At 41.3% G+C, this 18819-nt stretch overlaps 1 protein-coding gene across 2 annotated transcripts in view; it reads right to left on the bottom strand.

Annotated features, from left to right (window-relative positions):
- Positions 1–9055: 9055 nt before the first annotated feature.
- Positions 9056–18819, bottom strand: part of lzts1 (leucine zipper, putative tumor suppressor 1) — a 28764-nt gene continuing 19000 nt past the window's right edge. For both annotated transcript variants that reach the window (XM_039804600.1, XM_039804599.1), the window contains exons 5-9: positions 18222–18613; positions 17409–17582; positions 16076–16207; positions 12896–13090; positions 9056–9881 (exon numbers count right to left, since the gene is read on the bottom strand). In XM_039804600.1, the coding sequence (XP_039660534.1) occupies positions 9330–9881; positions 12896–13090; positions 16076–16207; positions 17409–17582; positions 18222–18613 (1445 nt within the window). In that variant the 3' untranslated portion in view covers positions 9056–9329. The remainder of the gene's footprint in view (positions 9882–12895; positions 13091–16075; positions 16208–17408; positions 17583–18221; positions 18614–18819) is intronic.

Raw genomic sequence — 18819 nt, 5'->3', positions numbered from 1 at the left:
ATATGTATATGTATATATATGTGTATGTATATATGTATATGTATATATATATATATATATATATATATATGTATATGTATATATATATATATATATGTATATGTATATATATGTATATGTATATATATATATATATGTATATGTATATATATATATATATATGTATATATATATGTATATGTATATATATATATATATATATATATAGTCTGTCACACACACAAAGGTTTGTGGCACTATCTTTGTGGGGACCTATCATTGACATAATGCATTCCCTAGCCCCTTACCCTAACCTTAACCATCACAACTAAATGCCTAACCCTAACCCTTACCCTAACCATAACCATAACCTAATTCTATCCCTAATCCTAAAACCAAGTCTTAACCCTCAAACAGCCCTTTATAAAGATGTGGGGTCCAGCATTTGGGCCCCACAAAGCTGTCAGGACCCCACAAGTATACTGGACTCCCAGTTTTTTGACCCAATGAATATAGTTAAACAAGCCCACACACACACACACACACAAACACACACACGCACCTTGTCCCTCGTGGCAGACAGCTGTAGCACTAACTGGGAATCTGATGAGCATATCCCATGAATATGTGAGGTACATTGATTTGGAAAATCAATTAATGCAGGTCTAAACAAAATGAATTCTTATCATCTTAATCTTATCAGCCAAGTTGCAATTGCAGACAAAGCGTATGGTTGAAAGCGTAAGGTGCACATTTAATAAATCTGGCCTCGAATAAGCTTGAACCCATTTTCTGTTTGTGCTTATTTAACGTTATGGATTCACTCGTGGGGCTTTTAATCCGACATTCAACTGTTCCTCGCTAATTTCACAAGCTGATAGCTGGCAAAGCTTTAGAATAAAAGAGTTGGATTGTGATGAATGGTGGAATTATTTACAAAAGAAATGTCTCTCTGTGTGAGAGATAGAGTTAATTAACTAATTTTGAGCAGTGGGGGATTAAATTGGCATCCGGACAGCCCCACCCACCCATGAGCAGAATTTGACATCCCCTTAGAAATGGGGAACCATTGGTGATGCAGCTGGTAGGTGGGGGGGGGACAGATGGTTTCCTAGCCAACTAGGGAGTCTCTAAAGACTGCAGGCCTATTCACACAAAGTACTCAAGCCACCTCCTGTACTTCTACCTTCCACACAAACGCACTCGCACACGAACACTGACTCCTATCCACCTCCATTGCCATTTCAACTTGTCGGTTGTAAAGGGATCAGCAGTATGTGCGAGGACCCTTTGGGACTCCCTCCCCAATTAGTTTGCGGACTGCGGAGGAGCTCGGGGATTTGCTGAGGCTGTGTTTGCCGTAGCTTGGTCTGCATGCAGAGCTTCGTATAAACCAATAAATATATGAAATACATGCCTGAATAACTAGCCCCCTGATATTTTAGAGCAACTAATTGTTTCGGGGTATGGCTGGTATATAGCACATTTGAGTATGCAAGTGTATAATGAGTAATGAGGCCAGGGTAGAAACTGATACAGTGTTATTGACTAGTGTTGTTGTATTATTTACCGCTATGGAATATTTATTGTAATGTTGAAAGGTGAGGGTCGGGTCGGGCCGGGCCATCAAATAAAGTGCAAACCATTTCATAGTACAATTATATTTTTTTTTCCGCAGTAGTTCCGATTCTGAATTTATTACATTTGTTTAATATTTAAGCAGAGATGCCTTTTTTGTATGTTGAACAGGTTTGCAAATGCGCCTGCCCATTACTAATGAATGCAGGCTCCTTTGTGCTTGACTGTCAGCCGATCAGGAGAATCACAGCAGGATATGAAAGCGTTATTATCATGTCGCCGCAGGGCAGGGCAAAATGATCACCCGGTGTCTTCTGACGGCTGCCTAACTGCTGTCCAATCACAGCGAGACATCTGCTGGACCAAAACTCTGTATGTTCAGCTGAGTCTGTACAAACAGATGTATATCAAAACCTCTCTCTCCCCTCCCCCAAAAAAAAAAAACTCTGCTCCTGCATGCTTCTGCATAATAACAATTGTAGATTTTATGAAAAAGATCAATATTGAAAGCCAGAATTGATATGCTGTTAAAACTATTCTTCTGCTAAAGCACATTATAAATGGCTGTATACTGTATAGAACATTGCAGCAAGGATCTTGTATACAACCGTGTGTGTGTGTGTGTGTGTGTGTGTGGGTGATGTTTCTTAAAGGTCCAGTGTGTAACGTGTTTAGTCGTTCACAAACTTGTCCTTTTTCATGAATATTGACCTCCACCATCAATTCCAAGTATTCCTTTTGGCTTGAAATTTTACATTTGCATTCACATGAACTGGGGTAGACGCTCCATATTGCGCCATCTTGAAATACGTTAGCCGATAAGGGACATACAGGACATACTGCTCCGCCTTTCGCGTTTTTTCGCTGTCACATGATAAACTCCCAGGTGCTGCTAATGCTGCTAATGGGTATCGTATCTTCCCGGCCCCCGGCAAGTTTGAAGAAGGAAACATGGAGGACCACACGTATTCAAAATCCAAATTTCAGGAACAGGAGTCTTCTTCTTTGCCCAGAAAAAGAAAAAATGATACTGAAAAGAGCAAGAGACCGGCTTTTTGAAGCGTGAAGGCTACCGTAGCTGCAATACGTACTTTGAACTGCGTGGCGCGAGAGAATTGATTGCGATATATGAGCTCAACGCTAGATGGGAGAAATTCCCACACATTGGACCTTTAAATGTTTTATTTAGTTAAAAATCCCTTCATCCAGTCAGCTCTGTTGTTTTCTTTCATGTCAAACCAGCGACGTTGAATTTCCTGTTATCTCTTCTGTGTGGTCCTCCTTTTCATGTTGGTGACGGTGCTACGCGCTCTGACAATGAGCCTTAATTTGATTTCAGTTTTGATTTGGTCCAATCAGCTGGAAAGAGCTGCTGTGTGAGGAAGGAAACACTATGAAGGCCAATATTAGATGATTAGGCGGGAGAGGGAAACAATCTTCTCATTATTTAAGTCCAAGAGCAATGGAGAATGATAATGAAGGATTGACAAAGGGCTTTGAATATATATCCACATCATATTTGTTTCTAAATCCAGCATTTGCATGTGACATTTCCCCCCCCCCAAAATCTAATACCTCTATACATTTATTGCCACAGTATTGTCCATTGAGGTGTGGTGTACCTAATCAAAAGTACTCACCCATGCACCTTTTAAGTGCATTAAAGTAGGGCTGCAACTAACGATTATTTTCATCGTCGATTAATTATAGAGTTTGGTCTTTAAAATGTCAGAAATTGGTGAAAAATGTCGACCAGTGTTTCCCAAAGCCCAAGATGACGTCCTCAAATGTCTTGTTTTGTCCACAACTCGAAGATATTCAGTTCACTGTCACAGAGGAGAGAAGAGACTAGAAAATACTTTTAAAAAGCTGCAATCAGAGAATTGTGACTTTTTTTTGTTGATAAAAAAATAGTTGGTGATTTATTTATTACTTGACAACTAATCGAGTAATCTTTGCAGCTCTACATTAAAGCAGTGGTTCTCAACCCGGGGCTCGGGACCCCCGATGGGGTCGCAACATCATTTCTAGGGGTCGCCAGATGGTTGGGGAGAAAAATATGAAATAGCATATTCTAGACTGGGGAGGGGTTTTAAAAATTGCTGGGGGGGGGGGTTGCTTTTTTTTTTTTTTTTTGGGCCCCCCGTGGAAAGGAGGGGGGCCCCCCCCCAAAGGGGGGGGGCCGGGCCCCGGGGCGGGGGGGAACTGGGGATGGTTGGGGGGGGGGCGGGGCCTAATATGCACTGGTTGCGGAACGGCTCCGTGCTCTGCCGTCCGTCAATACCCCACCAGGTCCGGATTTGTTGCGGAACGGCTGCGGCCATGACCTACAGCTGAAGTCACGAGGACCCACGAGATCTCGCGAATTCACGTAGAATAGAACCACAAAACCAACACCAGTTAGTTTCCATCCAGAGGAGTAGAGGGGAAACAGCTCTGTGCTGTGTTTTCAAGATGTAGTGCATGGATAATATGATCCACCGTGAGCACGGTGTATTTTATTTTGAAAATGAACCGGATGTTTTATCTTGTTTCTGTGCTCGACTTCCTGTCCCGCACTATCTGAATTGTGCTGAATTGCTGCGGAGCTCTCCGGCGTCTGGCAAAAATAGAAGCTCTGCGTCTCTGCTCTGGAGGGCTGCGGACCGCCGGAGCTGGGACGGAGTCGGGACGCAGCCGTTCTGCAGCCGTTCTGCAGCCAGTGGAAATACACACAATGACTTTAATGGAAACCTAATGACTCCGCCGCCGTTCCGGAGCCGTTCCGGAGCCGGTGGGAATTAGGAGTAAAGGGCTAGCTGCTAAAACTAAAACTAAACTGTAAAGCAAAGCATTATATGTTTACATGTATTAATCAGAGCATTGACCACTCAAAATCAGCAGAGGGAGGAGTGTAGATACAAGTTTACACTGCTCCTTTTCTTTTTGTCGAGGGAGGGGGGGGAGTCGCGAACACCAACCTCATTATTCTGGGGAGGTCACGACTCGGAAAGGTTGAGAACTACTGCATTAAAGGACAGTTTCAGTAATCGTTAAAAGCAAACATTAGTATATAATCATGTGTTTGTTGTTGATGTTTGAACAGATGAATCTGCTCTCTGTCTTCTTCTGGCAAAAAGAGCCTCGGTGTAGTCTGTTCGCTGAGATTCAATGTAAAATTCCTTTTTTTTTTTTTTTTTTTTTTAGATAAATAGAATTTCAGACAACAGCAAATTACATTTGGAAAAGTGTTAGAAGGAGCACGGATGGAAAACATTTGCTACTTTTTTAAATCAACTGTGTTTGCACCGAGGCTTGTTTGTTTGTACTTATTTCCAATTCCATCCCAGCGTACAGTCCGTTTCACTGAGACTTTTTTGTCCAAGGTGTGCAAGATTTCACCGCTTCCATAGCTGCACTATCAACCGTCCTTTTGCTACTTCCCCTATTTGACCACTTTTCCGTGCCCTTACTCTAAGGACCAGAGGAAGGGCTGTAAAACACTTTTGAGTTTGAGTGCCACTGGTTCCATCACCTCACCTTAGTTCCACTTAGTCTGTCAGCTGCCAAATCTCTCCTGACCCGCTGCGGTTTATGTAGTGTAATGGTGGGGAGCTGAGCTGAGCAATCTCAAGCAGCCTCATTCCAGAGATTGCCACACATTCTTGACCAGCGCAGCGTGTGAATCAGTCTTGTATAAAGTACTTGAAAGCAATACTTGAGTAAAAGTACAAGTATCTTACCAGAAAATGACTTTGGTAGAAGTTGAAGTCACATTTTAGAGTATTACTTGAGTAATAGACTTAAAGTATCTGATATTTGCTCTACTTAAGTATCAAAAGTAAATTTCTGATATTAAATGTACTTAAGTATTAGAAGTAAAAGTAAAAAAAAAAAACGTTGGTTATGTACTTTATTGCCAAAGGTGTGTAACTTTAACTTCATCACCACTGTCGCTGGGGTGTTCAGTGTCTGTTACCATGGCAGCAGAGCCTGCAGCAGGTGCTTCCATGACACTATCAGTTATTATGCTTCCTCCTCTTCTTCTTTTGTTTAAGCCTATGGTTTTTTTTTTTGCCGCTTGGCAACAAACAGGCATTAGGTCACCAACTGGAATGGAGGGTGCATTATCTTGGCAATCTAGGAGCAATGATTTGCCAAACCTGCTTTTTTCCATTGTAAGAAATTTCTTCTGATTTTATTTTGTAGTAACGAGTAACTAAGATGTAATGGACTAAAAGTATACATTGAAGTAGGAGTGAAAGTAAAAGTTTCTGGAAATATAAATAACGAAGTAAAGTACAGATACGTGAAAACGCTACTTAAAGCTACATTGTGTAAGAACTTCTCCCATCTAGCGGTGAAACTGTATATGACAACCAACTGAATATTACTTTCTAGCCCCTCCCATTCCGATCACGTTTTAACTGCTACGGTGGCCGAACCTGAAGTTAGCGCTTAGTATCTCCATCGTTTACACGCGGCTGTTTACCACCCTCCAATATTAACTTTGGAATTGTTGCTTTGCCTGTCGCGTTGTCCTTTTAATTCTCTTTTTCGCTTCCCTGGCGAGTAATCTCCCCCTGGCATTCGTCACGGTGCCACTGAGTGTAAAGGTGTAAAGGCGGAGCTATGTCCCTCTTTGGCTGATGTATTTTAAAGATGGAGGCACAACATGGCGGCCGTCATTCGAGCGACTCGCTCGTATGTATTCTGAATGATTCCGAATGGCAGATTCTACGCTTACGAGAATACTTTGATTAGTTGGTGGAAGTAATTACACATGAATGAGCACATATTTTGCTAAGAATCAACTCAAAAAATTACACAATGTAGGTGTAAGTACAGTAGCAAAGTATTTGTACTGTGTTACATTACAACACTGGTGTGAATATATTTGTGCCAGATAGTTCTACATGAGCCTGAGTATTGCGTGGGTGGAGTAGTTGAACTTTTTGCTTCACAAACTACTTTGCCCTTGTGGGAAGTGGAATAGCTCCAAAACAGCAGAGCCAAATGTCCGGGGCCGATGCTGCGAAGGATTGTTTGTCTCCAAGTGGAACAGTGCCAGCTAACTCTCACAAAGTTAGATGAACAATGTAGGGGAGAGAGAGAGAGAGACAGACATTACCGGTAGATCTCCCTTTTTTCCTCTGTTTTTCTCTTGAAATATTTGCTTTTATTCGCTCCCCCTCTCTAAACACACACGGAACACAAAGTGAATCCCCAAATTTGCATTTGCCCTTGGTATCTGTCAGACGAGTTCTCCAGTATATACTGTATTATGTGCATTTCTGTATCAGCAATTAACAGGTTGGCTTTAACAAAGTCCTGGTTTCATGCACACTCAGACAACACAGTGTCCACTGATCCAAAGTGTTCATAATCTCCGCTAAAGTTTGTAGATGGAGCCGTAGAAAACGAAATTAGGCAATTAGATTTACAACCCTAAGGACAGTCAGCCTGAACAGCAATGAAACAATTTCATATATCAATGATTTATGTGTTCAGTGGAGTGATGGTTATTGTATGAGTGATATTAGGACTTTATATGGCATCTGAATTGACACATGTAATTTTGCTCTGGCTTGCAAGATGAATTTACCCTCTCTCTGAAATGTTCTCAGTAACGGAAAGTTTGAGTTTGACAAAACAGGAACAATCATTCCAGAGAATGATTAAAAAAATACAGATGACATAATAAAATATATCAACTTCAGTATAGTACATATATTGACTTAAATCTTCACTGTTGAATTGAATTTAAGGATGAAAATGCATGACAGCTTGGGTCGATTTTAACATGTATTTTGTAGTGCAAAACATTTCTTTGTGTACATTGGTGTGGATACAACACATATTCACATCATGAGACCTGTGTATTGCTTTGACATGACTCGGAAAATGGTTTAAAGTACTCATATTATGCTTTTTGGCTTCTCCCTTTCCTTTATTGTGTTATATAAATTTTTTTGCATGTTATAGGTTTACAAAGTGAAAAAGCCCAAAGTCCACCCCAAAGGGACTTACCATCTCCAACAGAAAACACTGTTCACAAACTGCTCCAAACAGCTCTACTGTAGTCCAGCCTTTACTTCAGAGACAGACGTGGTCACTTTGTAACACACGTTATAATGCTCGCCTAGCTGCTAGCGTGGCACGCCCTCATACTCTGCTTCTGACTGGCTAGTAGTCCTTACCTAGCTACTGCGCATGTGTGACTCCCAACAAAGATGGAACAGAAGTACGATGCCTCACTCTGTAGCTAAAACAGAGAGCTCAATACACAGGGTGAAAAGAGGAGCTGCAGCAATGTGCAGTACAACAAAACAATTTTTTTTTGAAAAATTAAACCATGTAAACCATTTTCTGGTCCAATCTCCAAATACAATATGAACCTAAAATTGAGAATAATATGAGCACTTTAAAACCGTTTTTTTTTCCCATGCAGAAACCCCCCTAAAAATGGACAGTAATGTGAAAATACATATGGCAAAGTCTATTAAGGTTCAAGACCCCAGACTCACAGATGATACTGATCACTGCCATTTGCCCAGTTGCATCATGCTCGTCATGTGTTACCATCAGACATTAATCATTCAGATACATCAGCTATTGTCTGGGCCGTATCAGTGAACAACTAATAAATGGTGTTTAAACTACAATTTGAACGATGAGTGATCCTGTTAGACGGCATGGTTAACAAAAAAAATATTTTAACATTAAATTAATTACTTTCAAACAACAGTGTCATCACACAAAAAAAAAAAAAAATGTTATTGAATTTTTTGTGTGTGAGACCTGGACACAAAATAACCTATATTATGCACATTCTATTAAATAACCCTTGTGAAACACTTGTTAGCAGGTGTTATAATATCATAACAACCCGTTATTCCTCCCAACTTGTAAAATACGGACGCTTGGGCAGTGGCTCTCAGTGTCAGAAACGATGCAAAAAGTACTCTTCAGCGTCTGTACGGGACGCACCGGGCAGAGCATCAGCGGCGCTGTAAGATGACGTAGTAAGAGCGACAATGAGTAGAATGAAAGACCGAAATGCCGCGTTAGAAGGGTGGTTGGGGTGGTGGATGGGTCAAACAACACAGGACTTTCACCCAGGAGACCGGGGTTCGTGTTCCGTTCTTGTACCGCGTGTCACTGAAACGTACATTTTATAACCCCACCCACCCACCATCTTTTCCATAACCTAATTGTCCCCTTCTTTTGCCGCTAGTCAGTCAGTATGTCCCGACCCAGAACGTCAAAAGTGACGTCAAGAGTCCCGATGCTAAAGGAGACTTTTAACGTGAATAACAAACGCCAAAGCGCACTTTTAGCGTGAATAAGAAATGCCAAAGGACGCACTTTTAGTGTGAATAACAAACGCCAAAGGACGCACTTTTAGTGTGAATAACAAACGCCAAAGGACACACTTTTAGTGTGAATAACAAACGCCAAAGGACACACTTTTAGTGTGAATAACAAATGCCAAAGGACGCACTTTTAGCGTGAATAACAAATGCCAAAGGACGCACTTTTAGTGTGAATAACAAACGCCAAAGGGCGCACTTTTAGTGTGAATAACAAACGCCTAAGGACACACTTTTAGTGTGAATAACAAATGCCAAAGGACGCACTTTTAGCGTGAATAACAAACGCAAAAGGCACATGACCAAGCGTCCATATTTTACGCAAAGGGAGAGTGAGAATGTGTTTATCAGAAATATCTGTTGTGAAAAAATAGCCAAGTGCTGTGGGCCACTTTAACCGAATGTGTGTGAGTGTTCGCATCAAATCTCTGTGGCAATAACGTCGTCGTACGTCTGTAACCCTGAGCTGTAGTTGATGTCCATGCCGAGCTCCGTGCGGCTCTCCAGTTCAGCGGTCAGCTCCTTCAGGATCCTCTCCAGGTCCTGATTCTTCTTGTGCATTTGCAGGTAGTTGATCTGGAGCTGCTTCTGGTACTTGATGACCCTGTCTTTCTCCTTGTTCCAAGTTTTTCTCTCCTGCTCAAAGCTGTTGGCCTGCCTCTCCTGCGCGTCCTTCTCCTCCCCGAGCTGCCGCTTCAGCCTCTCCACTTCTCTCTGGAGGGATTCTGCGGAGATGTGTTCGCTGTTCTCCCCAGCCTGGCCCCGGGCGGGGGAGTCTGAGCCCTGGTCTATGAGTCTTTCCGAGGCCGGAGTGTTGGCCTGGGCCTCGGGTTGCAAACTGAGCTGCAGCCTCCGCTCTTTGGCCATTGCCAGATCTTGTTTCATTCCCTGAATGTCTTTCTCCAGTTTGCCCACTTTCTCTCTCAGCAAATCAGCCTCATTCTTCTTGCGCTGCAGTTCATTTTGGCACACCTGAATCAGAAATGGAAAATGTGCAGACATAGGCAGCAATTAGGAGGACTATTTGACTAGGACTGCATGATATGAGGAAAATATAAGACATGCGATAACGCTGTTGAATGTCGCAATAGCGATAAATAAACAGATATTAAAGTGTACTCAGTTCTGCATTTCTGCTGCTTTCAGTATTCTGTTAAAATATGACAAATTGCTTGTTGAATTTCAAACAAATGAAAGGAAATCATTTCTAACATCCTTATATTGAACAAATTGAGCATTGAATTGAAAATAAAAGGCAGCACTGAAAAAAGAATGACGTTATATTTTAAAGTGCAGTTTTCTGCTGATATTTTCTTTCAAGTAACTCGAAAAATCTCGGAGTGTCTTTCGCAAATATGTCGCAGCCTTCTCGTGATGTGTTTATTGCGCCAGTTGATATCGCGATGGCGATAAAAAAGCAGTATATTGTTCTGCCCTAATTTTGACTGATATTGTAACAGGTCTAATTATATGAATGCCACTTATTAAGACTATGATTATATACATCTGCTAAAACACGGACATTGAAAACAGTCTTAAGGTCACAGTTAATTGTAGCACATAATAGCAAATATCCATTCTGACTGAGTGCTTTAATATATTTTTTTTATTATTATAACCTTTATTTAACCAGGAGAAACCCATTAAGATCAAGAATCCCCTTTTAAAAGGTGACCTGGCCAAGACAGGCAGCAGCATATAAAAAACACAGGCAAGAGACACAAGAGGACTAAATTAATCAAACTAAAATAAAATAAAGCAATTCACATTACATAAATTATAAGCACTGTGTGGGCATTTTATCGGCATGTCTGTCACGGTTTTGCTCTAGGCCAGATGGCCTTTGGATTAGTTTTGGGTGGTGATGGCGCAGTGGATATGACACATGCATTTGGTGTGGGAGACCTGGGTTTGATTCCCACTGTGATACATCAACCAATGTGTCCCTGAGCAAGACACTTAACCCCTAGTTGCTCCAGAGGCGTGTTACCTCTGACATATATAGCAATTGGAAGTCGCTTTGGATAAAAGCGTCAGCTAAATGACATGTAATGTTATGTTGTCATAATCTTTGTGGTGGTGTTGGCGCAGTGAATATGACACATGCCTTTGGTGTGGGAGATCTGGGTTCAATTCCCACTGCGATACATCAACCAATGTGTCACTGAGCAAGACACTTAACCCCTAGTTGCTCCAGAGGCGTGTTACCTCTGACATATATAGCAATTGGAAGTCGCTTTGGATAAAAGTGTCAGCTAATAATGTAAAGCTTATTTTATTTTACCATGTGACAGTTTTTGAGTTCTTTGTTCTTGTGATTACTAGGGCTGTGCTCGACTGAAGAAATTCTTAGTCGACTAACACTCATTCAATTGTATCGACTAATTGATTAGTTGATTTAATCGACAGATCTGTAAATCTGAGTTTCTCCACAAAGAGTCATGCAAAAGCACCACTTTAATTCTTGTGTTTACCAGAGATGTGCTCGCAGCATGAAAAGAGCATAAAACATGACTAATCGACTAAAGAAATCCAAGTTGACTAAGACCAAAACGACCGATTAGTCGACTAATCGACTAAGAGGGAGCAGCCCTAGTGATCACCTCACGTGTCTCTGTTTTCCTGCCCAGCATGTCTATCCTTGTCAGCCTGTCTTTGTGTTAATGTTTCCCTGTTGTTTGTTGATGGTTGCGTGTTACCCGTGTTCTTTCTGTGTTCTCTGTTTATCCTCGTTTTATCGACATGTATACTTTTTATTATTGTATTTATAAAAACAATAAATATTATTGTATTTATTCTGTTTCTTTTGTCTTTATAAGGGTACTTTCTAAAATTTTGATGGACAGCTGCTGTCCAATGAGAATAAAACGTATTCATATTCTATTCTATTTCATGCTTCAGTTTCCTGTTTTACTTTGTATAGTTTGTTTCTCCTGTGTCATGTCTCGTTTTTCTTCCATTCGTCGTTCGACTGGTCGTGACTGCTTTCCCAAGATGGCGCCCGCCCGTTAGCATGAAAACATATCCCAGAGAACGGTCGTCTCGGTACACCCTAGGTTCATTTTACGCTGGATTTGTCCTTTAAGGGCCATGGGTACACCAATGGTCTAGCCTAGAAATCTAGACACACCCTAGTGGCAGCAAATTTATTTTGCAGCCAGGGGGGGTCTAGACACGCTCTGTTGACTTGTGAGCTGGAAAACCAAACTTTGGTCAGGCCAATCACATCGTGTATAGAGTCGGTGGGCGGGGCTTATGGCTGCTGCTGCTGTGAATAGCGGTCTTCTGGAAGACTTGGAGTTCAGCTTTTCTTTGAGAAAAGAACAAAGAACGACACTGAAGTCATTCTTAAAAAAGGAAGATGTGTTCGGAGTTTTGCCGACCGGATACGGCAAAAGTTGAATCTATCAACTAGCTCCGCTACCTTCTTCGTTGCTCTGCCTGGTTGTAGCGCTATCCTATTGCGTGCAGAGGGAATTTTAAAGACAACCGTTTGTCCCGCCCCTCAGATTGAGCCCTGCCAATGGTGAGTTCTCAGACCCAACATCTTGATGTGGGTCTGGCTTGTCAGGCTACTAATTGTCTGCTCTGCCCTGATTTGTTCCACCTGTTCATCAGCCCTCATGTCACCTGTCTGTCGTTAGCCTACTACCCTCCTTACCTTGTGTATTTAATCTCTGTGCTTTTGTCTCTTGTCGGTTCATCGTCTTCACTCCCTGTGTCATTCTCTGCGTCGCTCCTTCCTTATGGTTTTGCCTTTCCTAGTCTTTAGTTTTCTAAGGTTTTTTGGGGGGGATTTTGCGTTGGATTCTTTTTTGCCTGCCTCAGGACACCTTCTGTTGTAAGTCTTGTTTTTGTTTAATACATCTTTCGACTCTGCCTGCTGCCTCCTCGTCGCTACACTCTGCATTTTGGGTCCAAGCCGCTTATCCCCCTAGACCTGACCATGTCCTTATTTGAATGAATTGATTCCTGAACATACTAACCTCAACCTCTATGGTTCGAGAGTGGAGTTTGTTCTCTTGGTCTTTGTTCTGTCTCTCGAGCATCTCCATCTTTGCTGTGTTTTCCTTCAGTGACACCCTGAGGCTGACCATCTCGTTTAGCTTGTGGTTGACGTCCGCCTGGCAGTCTCTCAGTTGCTGTTTCAACAAGGAGATCTCCCCCGTCTTCTGGCACACCTACGTTTGGATTTGGAGACAATTATGAAGATGAACCCGTCAATAATAAGTAATTACGTGTTTGATATTTACTTCACACTGGCTTGAAAGGAAAAATCAACCGCCGGATATCCTTATATATTGTTAATAATATAATATTGTTCAAGTCTTCATGTACATTTGGACAATTATGGATTCTGTGCATTTCCCATAATGACAGCACCCAGAAAATGGCTGGAAACTTGTTGAATTGGTTTGTGTGCACAGTGTTCTAAAAATCTATAAAACACGAAAGATGCTAAGATGCTAAATACTTGAAATGCACATTAAGTATTAGTAAATGATAAATGGCAATAGTATGCATGGGGAACACTACTTTTTAGGTTGAGAATATGTTTAAATGTGCACTAATTGATTTTATTTGGCACAATCGGCTTTAAACGCAAACATTACATATCCTCAGAATAGACTGTACATAAAGTTGTTTGGCAAATGTATTAGCAAATAGTTGCCTATTTACATCCAGCAGACAAAAAGCAACATTAGCATTCATTTGAAGTCATGTTTCTGGCCAAATGTAATCCAATATTTGCTCTCCTTTTAGCTCTGTTCTCTTGTCTCTTTAGTTGCCAGATGTTCCACTATGTTCACCAGCTATGTATAGTCTCTAACTTTGTTTGTTTGCAGTTTCAACCCGTTCTCACTCTGAACTCGTAAAATACGGACGTTTGGACAGTGGCTGTCAGCGTCTGAAGCGACGCAAAAAGCGCCCTTCACCGTGTTTGTAGAACGCACCGGGGAGAGCAGCAGCTACACGGGGTTTGAAGATGACGGAGCATTAAGAGCAACTACGGTAGCGAGTAGGGGTGTGCATTGGCACTGCCCTCACAATTCAATTTGATTACAATTCACCAGGTAACGATTCAATTCGATTCTACGATGCATTGCGATGCATCAAAATTCTACTGCACACAACAAGGCAAATTTTTCATCAGTCATGACTCAATCAGTCAGATATCCTGTTAAGATTCCGCTGAAATTTCATGCTTTTTTGTCTAAACGACATACCCAAATTAAAAGTGGTACAGCTCCCACATACTTTGACACTCTGGGGTGTGCCTGACATCATTGGAAAGGAAACGCTCTCAATTTTTTTGTTACAAGTGTCAGGGTGATTCTAGGACTTACTGACACAGAGTTACAGGCTAGAATGGAGGTTTTTTATTTCCATCCAAGTCATACATCTGTAAAATGATCAAAATAAAATACTGTAAACACATCTGGTGATATACAGATACACCCAGGCCATAGCAACATGTCTCAGGTGATTATAGAAAAAATCCAGATGCCAAGACTCAAAAATAGTTTTTTTACAGAAATGTCTGTCCGATTTGCTGTCATCGGCTTGTCCGCTTTCATTGGCTATATCAGAGGCAAACCTGAACGGATTGGCTAATATGAGATGTCTATCAAAAGCTTAGAAGCTAGGGAATTCGATGACGCCCACTTTGAGCATGTAGCAAGCTGGGCAGAGAAGCTAGCGGCAGTAACAAGTGCGGAAATGGAAAATTGTTTCACGTTTTTTCCTTGTGATTCGGCCAGAAACTTCAACATTGTGAGGCGAACAGATCGTTTTGGAATATAAAGCTTGGATATTACACTTCCTTGGACTCTTGGGGATTAATGAAAATCAAGTTTTGGGCAACATACCACTTTGTTGCTGAAAGGACAACGAAATCAGGTATGGATGCACTCTCGACAGCTGCGCAGATTATGGCTGAATTGTTTTAGAGGCTAAACTTTCAATTGGTGTGTATATTTGGAAGATTTAATGCTTTAAAGTTATAAAAACGCTCATGAGTGGAAGTTTCATCGAGGTTACAGCGACGCAGTGTCCCTTCAACGGGACAGTGATCTTTGAGAGGATATTGAACAACAGATTTGATTGGCTGCTATGTGTGTATTATCACTCTCCTGCATCTTTGATACAGAAGTAATTGAAACTTTACAACTTTATTGTCCACTCAAGGCCAGAAAATAAACAGTGACATAATCGATGATGGCACTTTGCCGCATCGCTGAATCGTGCATGCCCCGCATTGCAATGCATCGCCGAATCGATTATTGTTGACACCACTAAGAGCGAGTAGTATGAAAATCCGCATAGGGAGGTCGGTTGGGGGGGGTGGATGGGTCAAACAACACATGACTTTAACTCAGGAGACCGGGGATCATGTCCCACGTGTCACGTTTCCTATACCCAACCATCCCGTTCTTCTTTTCCTAAACCCAACCGCCCCGTTCTTCCCTTGTATCATGGAAACGTAAGCCCACCCACAACCTTTTCCTTAACCGAACTGCAACAAAAGTGACCCCAATAGTCCCGATAAAGCGTGTTTAGATATGACGCTAAAGGAGACTTTTATCGTCAATAACACACCAAAGGCACCTGACCAAGCGCCCGTATTTTACGTGATGGGAGTGAGAATCTGTTGGCCGTTTTGTGTTGGGCAGGGAGCGCACAGTTGGTTTATCAGAGCTTGTTTGCGGCAAAACAGCTGGAAACCGGTCTGATTGGTGATACTGAACCAAAACCGTAAAATGACCGTCTGTAAAACCAAAACAATGAGCTGAGAGTTGCTAAAAAAGCTCCATGAGAAAAACAACAGTTGGTAGATAATTCTGTGGATTCATCCACTCGAGTGGTCCCTTTCACGTTACACGTAACAAAAGTAGGTAAAACAAAGTAGGTAAAAAAAGTAATGTTCCTGATGTTAAAAGGCAACATTGTGAACTACTGAGGAAAATGTAAATGGAGAAGTTGGTGTCTTCGACTCTTTTATGGATTTACATACTCTTTTCATGGATGCATGATGGTGGATTATTCCTCTATGGAAGGACATTATGTTCCCTCATCTCAGTAGCAGCCTTCAAGGTTGTCCTAGGTTGTATTGTGAGCTACAAGGTATTAAACCCAATTCATATCATGAATGACTCATGACTCACCTCCCATTGAGTTTCCTCGAGTGTCGGAGCGAGCTGTGTGCTCTCTGTTGCATAAGTCCTCAGTCTGAGCCCCACAAGATCCTTCTCTCTGGTAAGCTTTAAGACATCCTCCTGAAGCCTCTCCTTCTCCACCTGTACAAGAGTTGTTGTTTTTTTCTCATTTCACTCATTCATGCAAGGTATCCGATGTCTGTGCTTCTACTACTGCTTTTTTTGTTCTTAACCCCCGGTGCTCAAAAAGCGATATTAGGCTACAACATTTCATTTCAGATTTTTTTTTTCTCATATATTACAGTACTTTGTAAACCTAAAACTTTGGTCAACTCATTTCAAACATCAACGTTTATGCTTTATCGCCCAATTATCTCTTTACATATTGCTCTAGAAAAAATTGTGGGCGTCCCTATATGGAAAGCTGAGTTTGTTCTGAACATTTTGATATGAAACACATCATCGATCGGTTCTATGCAAATACCCTTAAAAGGTAAATTTAAGAAGATTTGTGACAATACCCTTAGACCTCAGAGGGTAACCCTTGTGTTGTCTTCCATTCGATCATGCGCTTGTCATCCTCCCTGGTCAGAAAATCAACACTTTTTTCTGACGTTTTTGTCTTTTTTTTTTTTTTTTTTTCTTTCTACACTTTTGGCACTTATTTGAATGTTTTTGGTGCTTCTTTATTTTTTTTACATTTAACGTTTCTTTTACTACCATGTAAAGACACCACGAACACCAATTTATTACCAGTAGTTTTACATTTATTTTTGAAATTCATCGTCAATAAACACATTATTATGTGTTTATATAATTGCAAAAGGGTTCTCGACTGTTGTAGAAAGAAGTGTCTGATATTTAATGCAATATCGACATTGCCCATTATCAGCAACCATTCATCCAATGTTCCAAAGGCACATTCTGTTTACTAATCTAAAATTATTTTAAAAGGCTAACTGAGAAAACATTGGCGAACCCATTTGCAATTATGTAAGCACATAATGTAATCTGAAAAGTGCTGCTCTGATTTAAAAAAAAAACCCAATGCAGCTGATATTCTGTCTATAATGGAGTGGAATGGAAACTTCTAAGTGACCCCAAACTTTTGACCAGTAGTGTATATCTTGAGTATTTTGTAGAACCAAACCTATGGAGGGTTGGTGGTATGTAACGTCTTGTGCTTACAATATTTGGTACCCCTAAAATCACATGTGGCCCCAGCCTGGCCCCTCCATTCGAAATGGTCTAGAACCGCCACTGATATTTTGAGAAAGGGTTGGTGGGATGAAGATGAACCAGAAATGAAGGGGACTGGAAAGAAAAGAGGAGGTGGGCTGACCTGGAGCTGGCTGACCTGCAGCTGGAGCGCTTGCTGGGTTTTTGCGGCCATTTGAGAGACTTGGCGTAGCTTAGTGGAGCATCGCTCCTTCAGCCCCTCCATCTCTTCAGCACAGTACCTTTGTCTCTCCTCAAACAGCTGGCAGGTGTCTGTTTCTTTGTCTTCAAAACTCCCCTGTTGCAAGGTGAAGACATCTCAGTTAAACATGACCACAGTTCAGCGGTGGAAGACGGATTCAGATCCTCTACTTAAGTAAAAGTACTAATACCACACTGTTAAAACACTGCATTGCAAATGTAACTCAAGTAAAAGTATGTAAGTATCATCAGGAAAATGTACTTTAAGTATTCAAAGGTACTCAATGCAGAAAAACCCTCACATTTTAGAAACACTTTTTTCAATCAACTAAGTGATTCATTGGTTAATCATTTCAGCTGTACTTGTAGGCATGTATATTGTTGGGTAGTTTAATTTATAATAAAACTAATAATCATATTTTATTAACTACATGTGTTTTGGGTGCACAAATCTTAAATCATAATTTGTAAAGTAACTAAAACTGCCAAATGAATGTAGTGTAGTAAAGAGTAAAAAGTACAATATTTCGCTCTGAAATGTAGCGGCTTAGAAGTAGAAAGTGGCATGGAAAGAAAAGACTCAAGTAAAGTACAAGTACCTCAAATTTGTACTTATGTACAGTACTTGAGTAAATGTACTTATTTTCAGTTCATCACTGCCACAGTTGTACAATCTATTTACTGATCTTGATTAAGAGCACATGCTGTTTTTTGTTGTAACATAACAGCTTGGTACCTGTAGCTCCTGCAGTTCAGTCTCTCTCTCCAGCAGCCTTTGTTCCAAGCGTTCAATCAGTAACTCGTCTGTAGTAATGGGGGACCGAATCCCAGCTGCAGTTTCAGAGAGAGCGCTTGGCTCATCTGCAGAAAGTGGAGCGCCAGCGTCCCCATTAGCCTTAGATGCCAACCCTCCGCTGTTCAAAGCAGCCCTGTAGCTACAGTCAAGGTTAGTGCTATTCCCATTGACCCATGGAGGGAAATTGGACTGCACTCCCTTGCTGAGGCTGTTTGCGAGAGCTGAGCTGCCATCGCTGTGACTGACCGGGCCCGTGGAAGCACTTAGGCTGCCGCTGGTGCTGTGGGTGGGCAGGCTAGACATTGAGTTACGTCCAGAGTCGGAGAGAGTCCCTGAATGTAAAAAGAGATGACAAATTATTTTAGTGTAATCTGTCATTCAACCTGAGTAATGTTTTTTTTTATTATTATTAAGGTCTGTTTATTAATGATTTTCAGTGTAGTCAAGACATAAACAAAATACAGTCAAAACTACTTAACATCTACCCATCTAGGGGTTAGGGTACCAGATCAACCCCTCTAAAATGAGAATCATAAAG

Source organism: Perca fluviatilis, chromosome 6 (genome assembly GCF_010015445.1).
Source record: "Perca fluviatilis chromosome 6, GENO_Pfluv_1.0, whole genome shotgun sequence".
In the NCBI taxonomy this organism is placed as follows: Eukaryota; Metazoa; Chordata; class Actinopteri; order Perciformes; family Percidae; genus Perca; species Perca fluviatilis.
Note: the sequence above shows the minus strand (reverse complement) of the source record. Positions and strands in the feature narration are given on the sequence as shown.